At 36.8% G+C, this 12,540-nt stretch overlaps 1 protein-coding gene across 4 annotated transcripts in view; it reads right to left on the bottom strand.

The window, feature by feature from the left end:
- The window catches only part of PIGN (phosphatidylinositol glycan anchor biosynthesis class N), a 99,602-nt gene continuing 87,686 nt past the window's right edge, over positions 625–12,540 (bottom strand). For 3 of the 4 annotated variants that reach the window (XM_021099782.1, XM_021099773.1, XM_021099780.1), the window contains one exon: positions 634–2,908. In XM_021099782.1, the coding sequence (XP_020955441.1) occupies positions 2,785–2,908 (124 nt within the window). In that variant the 3' untranslated portion in view covers positions 634–2,784. Of the gene's footprint in view, positions 2,909–12,540 lie in introns of all 4 variants that reach the window. The other variant, XM_021099768.1, reaches the window with a different exon arrangement.

Below are 12,540 nucleotides of genomic sequence, written 5' to 3'. Positions count from 1 at the left end.
CTGCCTCCATCTTCACAAGTTCTCCTCCTCCTTCTGTTTTTTCTGTCTCTACTATGGACCTTCGCTATTGGATTCAGAGTCCCCCTCGATTACCCAGGATGAGCTCATCTCAAGATCCTTAATTATATCCACAGTGACCCCCTGGAATGAGATTACCATGAGAAAAAATGTCATAAGTGATAAGCAGATTTTCTAGGTATGTAGTACAGCTCTGTCATTGTTAAATCATTTTAAGGGGATTATTGTGAAACAATAATACCTCTTATAGCTTTATTTCCCTAAAAATTAAAAAAGCATTTTATGTTCTAAATACAGCACATTAAATATAATAATACAGAGAATTAAAGTATAGGTAAATTACAGACAGGCTGCAGACAGATTCCTAAACCCTTAAGAGTTTCCTCCAAGATTTATTCATGGTTCGTGTGACAAGGGACATACTGTGAGACACGTGACATAGTGTGGCTTTTTTGTTGTTTAAAATCTTCTCAACCTGATACGCTCACTTTAATTCTTACGGCAATTCCTAATTTAAACAAATGTTTATCAGCAAATGTTTTAAGTCTTGATTTGAAAGTCTGGTATTCATAGTGAGAATAAGAAAGTAAATGCCTGAAACAGAAATATATTTTACTGAAATTTTATTTATTTTCTGTCATTCAATATAAAAATATGCATTTTAAAACACTCCAGGATATTTTGAGAAGCTGCACAATATAAAAGGCCCATCTAGCAAACTCTGTTTCCAGATGAGTCTGTGAGGTCGTGTTACAGTATAGCAAGGCCAGCCAGCGGCACTGCAAGAGCTATCCCTGTTTTGTAAATTCACATTGACTTGAAACAATATTAAGAAAAAGACATGCTTCATAGAGCAAAATAATGATAAAGCATAGAGCACCTTTTACCATGTTGTAATAAAATATTCATTAATTCCTCTGTGTGAAAATCTGAAAAAAGATGAAAGGCAAAACCAGACATAAAAGGAAGAATAACAAGTGTTTATAAAGTCAGTTTTCTCTGACTTGTGAAAAGACTGATCGAAAATCCTTTGAGGCAAAGTGAAAGTTCATGGGTTTTCCATCTGCCAATACCATTTCTGCCACAGCAGCTTCTTAGCTGTCCACCTAGATTTTATATTATGAATTGACATGAGGTTTGATATTGCTATCAATACATCTTTCTTTACTTGTACTATAATGCTTTCTAGCACAAATTAATTATAACTATGGTTCATCATACATAGGAATTAAGTACTAGCACAAGTTAATCATAACTATGGTTCATCATACATAGGAATTAAAGTACATTTTACCAAACTGATTTTTGAAACTTCTTAACTGTATTTGTTTACTCACCTGCCACTCTGAAAAATCTACTAATTTGTAGGGAGCTTCTTCATCATTAATGTGAATTAGTGATGCTATAACTTAATTCAAAAGCAGTTATTGGAGTTCCCATCGTGGTGCAGTGGAAACAAATCTGACTAGGAACCATGAGGTTGTGGGTTTGATCCCTGGCCTTGCTCAGTGGGTTAAGGATCCAGCGTTGCTGTGGCTGTAGTGTGGGCCGGCAGCGGTAGCTCTGATTAGACCCCTAGCCTGGGAACCTCCATATGATGCAGATGCAGTGTTAAAGGGACAAAAGACCAAAAAAAAAAAAAAAAAGCAATTATTATTTTTTTAATGGGACTCAGACCGAGAAAGCTTAGCATCAGCCAAACTTTATTGGTACACCATGACAAAAGGCCAAGTCCATAGTGATATATATAAAGGTCACTTTATGAAAAATCCAAATAAAAATTACCCTCAAAATATTTTATCCATTAAAATTAGTTTATGAATGGAAATTTAATGAGAGCAAATCTGTGCCTTTGAGCTAGACTCTCATAACCAGAAAAAAAAAGCAATTTTCACACTGATTCTTATGATACCATCACAAAGTATAACCAGTGATTTAAGGAATTCTGTTGGAACAATGAGAGATAAAGCTATGGGGATACTGAGTCTATAATTGAAAACTAATCATTTAAATTTTTTCTTTCATGGACAGGACGAAATACCAAGCACTTTCTACTTTTCCACTTTCAGCAATTCCATAAGAATCTAGAAATGAAAAAAAAAAAAGTGAAGGTCAAATCTGCATTTACCTGATTGACTATGAAAACCCTAAAAATAGCACTAAAAAGCATAAAATAGTATTGCTGCATACTGGAGAAAAATGAAAAGCACCTGCAAACATTTTCTACTGGAACTCTAGGAAAATATGAAATAACACAACCTGATTGTCTTTCTAGTGCGGTTTAGTAGTTAGAATTACTTGTAAAACCAGTGCTGGGAGTTTATAAATATTTATGGTGCCACCTGGTGATTTCCTTCAAGTTCAGCCAGTGCATTGATTTTGGATGTGACCAGAACTACCCCCTCAGGAGCACATTCTCCTTTGCATATAATACAGGAAGCTGTACAGTTAGGGACCAGATTGTCACAGGTGCTCAAAAGCATGGGTGAGAAAAGTTGCCAACTAAAGGAAAAAATGAAAACGGAGAATGCTTTACTCTGCTTGTCCACAGACATAACCACTATTTCATACATGTGGAACCTAAAGAGAATGGAAGCTCCTTTATTCCAGGTAACCTATAAATTCAGAATCGATATATAATTTCCTTTATATGAGCAGACTATGTGATATATCATTATCCATCTTCTGAACGAATCCTCGATAAGATTTTAGTTGACAAGCTGATGAGAAACAGGATCTGGATGCTGAATGATGGCTTTGGCAACATCATATCAGGTGGCTTTTGGGTCTGCCCCACAGTTTGAGTTTCTTTGTTGTGAGTATCTGTGCCAGGCCATTGAGAAACATCAGAAAGATGGTCATGGACATGACAATCACGTAGTGGCTGATACTACAGAAAAAGAAAAAGAAACATGTTACAGGCAGAGAGAACACACATAAGGAAAAGCATAAGATTCCTCTAACTAATGTTTCTAAATTTAAAACTGACCCTTGAATGACTTGGGGACTAGGGGCGCCAATTCTCTGAGCAGTATAACTTTATAGTTGATTCTCAGCATCCTAATTTCCTAAGTGTCTGTGGTTTGGCATCCTTGGATTCAACCAACCACAGATCTTGTAGTACTACAGCATTTACTATAGAAAAAAAAATCCACACATTAGTGGACTCGTGCAGTTCAAACCTGTGTTGTTCAAGGTTAGACTGTATATATAAAATACACAGAATTACAAAGGATACCAGTGATTTTGAAATAGATATCAAAATGTTAAAAAGAACTAATTTGTTGTAGAAGTAGTGATGAACATAGATAATATTTTGAGATATCTCCAACAACTATGATATGAAAATGTCTGATTGGTATTAGCAGTACCAGTCTCTTTGGCCACCAGTAGAAAATGAATTTCAGAATCTAGTTTTTAGAAAAATAAGGATAATTTTCCCCCTCTATTTCTTATACCTTCTGAAAAATATCCACAGACGTCCCAAAATTCTCCAAGTTAGGTATTCTGGTATTCTAGACCATGCTATCCCGTGTTTTGACATAAGTTAGAAGTACTCTGATGAGTACACAGCCACAAAGAAAGAAAAATGTTACTCAAGCTCAAATTCAGAGCAGTGAGAGTTTTAGTCAAAGGATCTAAGCAAAAGAAAAAGGACATATCTCTCTAGTAATCCCAGAGTCAAAACTACTATCTGTCGGACTTTGGAAAAAGGTAGAAAAATACTATTAAAATTACTCAATCCTAGTTCCCACCTCTCAGTTTCTCTTTTTTAACACAGAACTACACAGAACATGGCTTGATGATAAATTTGGAAATATGGAAAGAAACTTAGGATCTAGATCTGACAAATATACAGTAAGGCAGAGGCTTCCCCCAGTGACACCAGTGCAGTATTGCCCAAACTAAGCTACAGTGCAGATTGGCAAGCTATTTATTTACAATGCCCATCAGAGTTACAATTAACTATCTAACTTCGTAATAGATTCCCACATTTTTTGCCCTTCGACAAAGGTGAAGGGAATGTTTAGCAGTCCTATAGCCAAGGTGGCTTGATGAAAGAAGGTCATATTTTCTCTCCTTTCTTCTCCTCTGCCACCAGCAAACAAGAGGGGTCCTGGTGCGAGTTAAAGAAACCCTACCCAAGAATGGCCCCCAGGACAAGCCTCAGGGAACAGGTCTTAGGACAACTGGGAAGCATGTAAACCAGGTCCATCACTTAGAGAAACAGTGGAAACTAAGGAAAAAAAGAGAAAAGAGGCCTGTAGGGCTCCCTCCCTCCTTCTCAGTAACTCCAGTCCAATAGGTGGGCTGCCTCCAAATGTCAAATTGCTGGCCCTAGACCAACCTAAGCAAAGCTTCAGTGTGCTGTCATAGGAAAGGCCCCTGAAGGCTAGGAAGGAAGGGTCTTCTACTGTAGCAATTATTAATTTATTTACTTTTGGTATTGTTATATGCTTTTACGAACCTTCAATTGTAAAGCTTTATAGTTTGATAATATTTTCTTTGGAAAGGGACTGGTTAGGACATTCTTAGGCTGAGCTCATAATTACCACAGAAATTGTCAACTTTATCCCATTTCTGCTTCTCATAGGACATTTCAAAATCTGCAACAGTTCCTGAGATCAAAAATCCTTAATCCAATAAACTGGATATAATGATCACAATTTCTTCATGTTATAAGAATGTTTACTGCCAATCCAGGGACCAGAGTTTGGAGTCAGAGATGAGATCAGCAAGTGAGGGAATGCAAACTGCCCAATCTACAGCTTTGATGATTAAATCCAGAACAGGCCAGTCTGACCCTGGTTCCATGGGGAATCCAGGCAAGGAGGTCAGGAGGCAGGTAGATGAAGGAAAACCATGAGGACTGTAAAAGGTTGCATTCAGAATGTGGCATATCCATACAATGGAACACTATTCAGCAGTGAAAAGGAAAAAATACTGATACATTCTAGGGTATAAAGGAATGCCAAAAACATCACACTAACTGGAAGAGCCAGATGTAAAAGACTATATATTGTATGACTCCATTTACTGAAATGTCCAGAGCAGGAAAACCTGTAGAGACAGAAAGCAGATTAGTGATTTCTGTCTATGGGAAGTGCATAGACAGGAATTAGACACAGGGGAATTTTCTGAGTGATGGAAATATTAAAAAACGAGGCTGTGGTGATGGTTGCACAACTCCATAAATCTGCTGAAAAATTTCCAAAGTGACTTAAGTCCTTCAAAACTTTAAAGTGGATGATTTTTATATGTAAATTAATAAGTTGTACAAAAAGAAAGAAAAGATTATATTCTAGCATGTTTTTTTTTCTGTTAAATTTTACTGCCACTTTTAGGCCTTTTATTACTGTTAATTAATTAATTTTTGTCTTTTTAGGGCCACACCTGTGGCATATGGAGGTTCCCAGGCTAGGGAGCGAATCAGAGCGATAGCTACCAGCCTATGCCACAGCAACACCAGATCTGAGCCACATCTTCGACCTACACCATAACTCATGGCAACACAGGATCCTTAACTCACTGAGGGAGGCCAGGGATTGAACCTGCGTCCTCATTATTACTAGTCAGATTCGTTTCCGCTCAGCCATGATGGGATCGCCACTTTTAATATTTTTAAAAACTTTAAAATATTAAATATGACTTGAAATCTTAACAAAGTAAATTTTGTAAAACCAGAAAGTAGATGACAAATCCTCAAATTCAGTGACAGTCTATTTATAAAATGTATTCCATATATCACCTATCTCCTTGGCCTGAAATCATGGACTCTTGGTTCATTTAAGCTACCATCGTTGGCAGGGAACAGTTGTGAAGCTCATCATCTTCATCCAATTGAGTCTAAGGCGTTCCGTCTATAATATTCTCCATCAATCAAGTCTTGGTGTCATTTCAGCAAAGCAGAGTTAAAGAAGCATCAAATTTCAACTTGAAATGAGCTTAGCTGTTCCCACTCTCTCCCTGTGACTATTTTGACATCACTTAAATCAGCAATTTTCAAGGTGTACATATGCGATAGTAATGAGGGACAGCGTCTGTGTGTGGAGGGGCATACAGAATAACCAGGCAGGCCTGTTCAACCCGTACAATGGGTGATGAAAGACTGATTATACTTCTCATAAAAATGGGCAATAGAAGCAGGTCCTATCTGTCAGATGTACTAGGGAAGAAAAAGGTTGAGAATCACTTATTTTTTTTTTTATTTTTTATTTTTTGTGTTTTAGGGCTGCACCAGGGGCATATGGAGGCTCCCAGGCTAGGGGTCAAATAGGAGCTACAGCTGCCAGCCTACACCACGGCCACAGCAACGCAGGATCCGAGCCATGTCTGTAAACTACAACCACAGTTCATGGCAATGCTGGATCCTTAACCCACTGAGCGAGGCCAGGGATAGAACCCTCAACCTCATGGTTCCTAGTCAGATTTGTTTCTGCTGCACCACAATGTGAATGCCAAGAATCACTGATTTTAAAAAGCTTAGTATTCATTTCCAAGAGTCAAAGATATTTTATGGCACTTATTAATTACATTTAGGATTAAAATATTATTAGGAGGATATTAAAATATTATTGAACTTAATAAGTTTTCACTATACCTAAAAAGAAATGATATGTTAGTTGTCATTTGTATTTTAATAAGGTATAACAACAGTGCATGCAGGAAGCAAAGTCCAAATGAATACTGCTATCAAACCAGAGTTTAAACTGATGATGCTGACTATTCACTTCATATCAAATACATTTAGAAGATAAATTTAAATACATGTTTTTATAGCTATGAAAAATACCTCAAAGGAATTTTCCCTCTAGTTTAAAAACTGCAGTTCTCTCAGTATGCCATATAAAAGGCAATACTCTGTAAAGTTTATGGCCTGCTATAAGTGAAGAAACCGTGTAAAAGAACAAAAGAAGAAAATACTAAATTACAGCTCTGTCAGCCCAACTCAGTTTCATGGCTTGGGGAGGATATTTTTCACTTGGCTGTTGAAAAAAACACCTGATGCCATAAGATCCTCCAGAAAACCACTGAACTTATATCTGCCGTTTCAGGTGATCACACTGACTGGAATGTATTCCTTTAAAAGCCTCAATTTAATTCTGGTAAAATTGGCTCCAAAGATGCGTTTCAAACATATTGGACTATCCTCATAAACAGATACCCTGACTCATGTCCTAGCAATGAAATCTTTATTTTTAAAGATTCATTACTTATTTATTAAGCTGAAAATAAAGTTGAGTAATCTCTCTAGTCTATTTTGAAAACCCATTGCAGTGCCCACGACGACACTATGGACATTACAGACACATGTCAGACTGTGTTCATGCAGGCGATTAGCTCCTAGATCTCTCTGTAATTCTGGGACAGATTCTCACCATTTCTGTATGTATAAAGCAATAAAACAGTGAGGACAAAAGGACAACATTCCATGCCTGTGAATAACTGAAGTTATTAACTTTATTACTAATAACAAAAGGAAATAAAATTTATCACAAAAGGAAACCACTGCAGGACCACAATTCAAATAACCCTGGTTCCCATTAAGGGAGTCCTGCCAGTAAGTTTAATAAGATCTGCAACATGACAAGGAACACCTCAGCTTTTCAAATGTATATTTGCGTAGGAATAATTAGAAAACCGAAACTTAAAAGCAACATTCTCACAAATAAAAGGCAGGAAAATGTAGGATAATGAAGTTTTGATATGTGAACCTTATTATATGGTGCTTTAGTTTTGAATCTTATTGTGTATTTTCCCCCACTATCCAAGCCTCTTCATGGCAATCAATTAGGTGCTTATGAAGATGCATGGACCACTTCTGCCCATTAGACCTGTATCACATGGATCACTGCAGCACTAAATGCCATTATTGCTGTGTAGGATGCAAAGGAAAGATTTTAGAATTCTAATTCACCAACAAGAGTAGCAGCAGGAATATAAACCTCAACCTTGCAGCATCAATTGGGGCAATTTCATTTAGAAAGCCTAATTCCACTAAGATTTCTTTCTTTTTTTTTTAAAGCTTTAAAATTTTTTTTATTTATTCATTTTTTAATTAGTCAATAAATCTATTACATTTATAGTTGTACAATGATCATCTCAATCCAATTGTATAGGATTTCCATCCCACACCCCCAGCATACCCCCCCACCCCTCAAACTTTCTCCTTTGGAAACCATAAGTTTTTCAAAGTCTGTGAGTCAGTATTTGTTCTGCAAAGTTCATTCTGTCCTTTTTTCAAATTCCACATGTCAGTGAAAGCATTTGATGTTGGTGTCTCATTGTCTGACTGACGGCACTTAGCATGATAATTTCTAGGTCCATCCATGTGGCTAAAAATGCCCGTATTTCATTCCTTTTAATGGCTGAGTAATATTCCATTGTGTATATGTACCACATCTTCTTGATCTACTCCTCTGTTGGTGGACATTTAAGTTGTTTCCATGTCTTGGCTATTGAATATAGTGCTGCAATAAACACTGGAATACATGTGTCTTTTCAAGTCATGGCTTTCTCTGGGTAGATGCCCAAGAGTGGGATTGCTGGATCAAATGGTAGTTCTATTTTTAGTTTTCTGAGAAATCTCCATACTATTTTCCACAGTGGTTACACCAATTTACAATCCCACCAAGAGTGTACTAGGGTTCCTTTTTCTCCACACCCTCTCCAGTGTACTAGGGTTCCTTTTTCTCCACACCCTCTCCTGAAATTGCCCCAATTGATGCTCCAAGGTTGAGGTGGAGAGGGTGATGATGGCCATTCTGGCTGGCGTAAGGTGGTACCTCACAGTGGTTTTGATTGGCATTTCTCTAATAATGAGGGATGTTGAACATCTTTTCATGTGTTTTTTGGCCATCCGTATGTCTTCTTTGGAGAATCCTCTGTTTAGAGCTTCTGCCCATTTATTGATGGGCTTGTTTGTTTTTTTGTTATTGAGTGGTATGAGGTGTTTATAAATTTTGGAGATTAATCCCTTGTCAGTTGATTCACTTGCAAAGATTTTCTCCCATTCTGTGGGTTGTCTTTTCATTTTGTTTAGGGTTTCCTTTGCTGTGCAGAAACTTTTAAGTTTAATTAGGTCCCATTTGTTTATTTTTGTTTTTACTGTCATTACTCTAAGAGGTGGATCTGAGAAGATGTTGCTGTTGTTTATGTCAGAGCGTGTTTGGCCTATGTTTTCTTCTAAGAGTTTTGTAGTATCTGGTATTATATCTAGGTCTTTAATCCATTTTGAGTTTATTTTTGTGTATGGTGTTAGGGAGTGTTCTAAGTTCATTCTTTTATATGTGGCTGTCCAGTTTTCCCAGCACCACTTATTGAACAGGCTGTCTTTCTCCATTGTATATTCTTGCCTCCTTTGTCATTGATGAGGTGGCTGTAGGTGCGTGGGTTGAATTCTGGGCTTTCTATCCTGTTCCACTGATCTATATGTCTGTCTTTGTGCCAGTACCATATGGTTTTGATGACTGTTGTTTTGTAGTATAGTCTGAAGTTTGGGAGCCTGATTCCTCCAGCTCCATTTTTCTTTTTCAGGATATCATTGGCTATTCTGGGTCTTTTGTGCTTCCAAACAAACTTTAAAATATTTTGTTCAAGTTCTGTGAAAAATGTCCCTGGTAATTTGACAGGGATTGCCTTGAATCTGTACATTGCCTTGGGTAGTACAGTCATTTTGATAATATTGACTCTTCCAATCCAAGAGCATGGTATGTCTTTCCATTTATTTGTGTCATCTTTGATTTATTTCATCAGTATCTTATAGTTTTCAGAGTACAGGTCTTTTGTCTCTTTAGGTAAGTTTACTCCTAGGTATTTTATTCTTTTGGATGCAATAGTAAATGGGATTGCTTCTCTAATTTCTCTTTCTAATCTTTCATTGTTACTATATAGAAATGCAGTCAATTTCTGTGTATTAATTTTGTATCCTGCAACTTTGCCAAATTCATGGATGAGCTCTAACAGTTTTCTGGTACAGTCTTTAGGATTCCCTAGGTATAGCATTATATCTGCAAATAGTGATAGTTTTACTTCTTCCTTTCCAGTTTGGATTCCTTTTATCTCTTTTACTTTTCTGATTGCTGTGGCTAGGACTTCCAAAACTATGTTAAATAGTAGTGGTGAGAGTAGACATCCTTGTCTTGTTCCTGATCTCAGCAGGAATTCTTTCAGATTTTCACCATTGAGAGTGATGTTAGCTGTGGGTTTGTCATATATGGCCTTTATTATGTTGAGGTAGGTTCCCTCTATGCCCACTTTCTGAAGGGTTTTTATCAGAAATGGGTGTTGGATTTCGTCAAAGGCTTTTTCCGCGTCTATTGAGAGGATCATATGGCTTTTATTCTTCAGATTGTTAATGTTGTGCATCACACTGACTGATTTGTGGATATTGAAGAATCCTTGCATCCCTGGCATAAATCTCACTTGATCATGATGTACAATCCTTTTTATATATTGTTGGATGCGGTTTGCTAGCATTTTGTTGAGGATTTTTGCATCGATGTTCATCAGTGAAATTGGCCTGTAGTTTTCTTTTTTTGTGGTATCTTTGTCTGGCTTTGGTATCAGGGTGATGGTGGCTTCATAGAATGAGTTTGGGAGTGTCCCTTCCTCTGCGATTTTTTGAAATAATTTCATAAGGATAGGTGTTAGCTCTTCTTTGAATGTTTGATAGAATTCACCTGTGAAGCCATCTGGTCCTGGACTTTTGTTTGTTGGAAGTTTTTTAATCACAGTTTTAATTTCAGTACTTGTGATGGGTCCATTCATCTTTTCTATTTCATCTTGGTTTAGTCGTGGAAGATCGTACTTTTCTAAGAATTTGTCCATTTCTTCTAGGTTTTCCGATTTATTGGCATATGGTTGCATACAGTAGTCTCTTATGATCCTTTGTATTTCTGTGATGTCTGTTGTTACTTCTCCTTTTTCATTTCTAATTTTATTGATTTGAGTCTTCTCTATTTTTTTCCTGATAAGTCTGGCTAAGGGTTTGTCAATTTTGTTGATCTTTTCAAAGAACCAGCTTTTCATTTCATTGATTTTTTTCTATGGTTTTCCTTATTTCTATTTCATTGATTTCTGCTCTGATCTTTATGATTTCTTTCCTTCTACTAACTTTAGGTCTTGTCTGTTCTTCTCTCTTGAGCTGCTTGTTTATTTGAGCTTTTTCTTGTTTCCTGAGGTGGTCTTGTATTGCTATATACTTTTCTCTTAGGATGGCTTTTGCTTCATCCCATAGGTTTTGGAGTGTCATATCTTTGTTGTCATTTGCTTCTAGGTATTTTTTAATTTCCTCTTTGATTTCTTCAGTGATCCATTGGTTGTTTAGTAGCATGTTGTTTAGTCTCCATGTGTTTGTGTTTTTTGCAGTTTTTTTCTTGTTGTTGATTTCCAGTCATATAGTGTTGTGGTCGGAAAAGATGCTTGATGTGATTTCAATTTCCTTAAAGTTACTGAGGTTGGATTTGTAGCCCAGGATGTGATCAATCTTAGAAAATGTTCCATGTACACTTGAGAAGAATGTGTATTCTGTTGCTTTCGGATGGAATGTCCTATAAATATCTATTACACCAGTCCATCTGGTGTAATGCTTCATTCAGGGCCTGTGTTTCCTTATTGATTTTGTCTGGATGATTTGTCCATTGCTGTAAGTGGGGTGTTAAAGTCCCCCACTGTCACTGTGTTATTGTTGATTTGTCCTTTTAAGGTTGTTAGCAGTTGCCTTATATTTTGTGGTGAACCTAGGTTGGGTGCGTAGACATTTAAAATTGTTATATGTTCTTCTTGGCTTGATCCTTTGATCATTATGTAGTGACCTTCCTTGTCCCTTAAAATATTCTTCATTTTAAAGTCTATTTTGTCTGTTACGAATATTGCTACTCCAGCTTTCTTTTGATCCCCGTTTGCATGAAATAGCTTCTTCCATCCTCTCACTTTCATTTTGTATGTGTCCCTGGAAGTGAAGTGGGTCTCTTGAAGACAGCATAATATGGATCTTGTTTTTGTATCCATTCAGCCACTCTGTGTCATTTGGTTGGGGCATTGAGTCCATTCACATTTAAGGTAATTATTGATATATATGTTCTTATTGCCATTTTATTAATTGCTTTGGATTTGTTTTTGTTGCTCTTTTTTCATCCCTACTTCTCCTGTTTTCTCCTCTTGTGGTTTGATGACTATCTTTACTGTTGTATTTGAGTTGATTTTTCTTAATTGTTTGTGTATCAGTTGTAGATTTTTGGTTTGCAGTTATTCTGAAGTTTTGATATGAGTCTCTCTATATAAGATATTGTTTTAAGCTGTTGGTTTCTTAATTGCAAGTGCATCTCCAGTGTCCTGCATTTGTACCCTCCTCTTCTCACAATTTCTGATTTTGGTGGCATAATTGTGCATGGATGATTTCGTATCTTTACTGTATATATACCTTTACTGCTGAGCCTTTTCATTTGTGGTATTTTTGTCTCTGGTTGCAGCCTTTTCTTTTCTGCCTAAAGAAGTTCCTTTAGTATTTGTTGTAACGCT

This window comes from Sus scrofa, chromosome 1, assembly GCF_000003025.6.
Source record: "Sus scrofa isolate TJ Tabasco breed Duroc chromosome 1, Sscrofa11.1, whole genome shotgun sequence".
In the NCBI taxonomy this organism is placed as follows: domain Eukaryota; kingdom Metazoa; phylum Chordata; class Mammalia; order Artiodactyla; family Suidae; genus Sus; species Sus scrofa.
The sequence above is the reverse complement of the archived record's forward strand: the minus strand, read 5'-3'. Positions and strand labels throughout refer to the sequence as shown.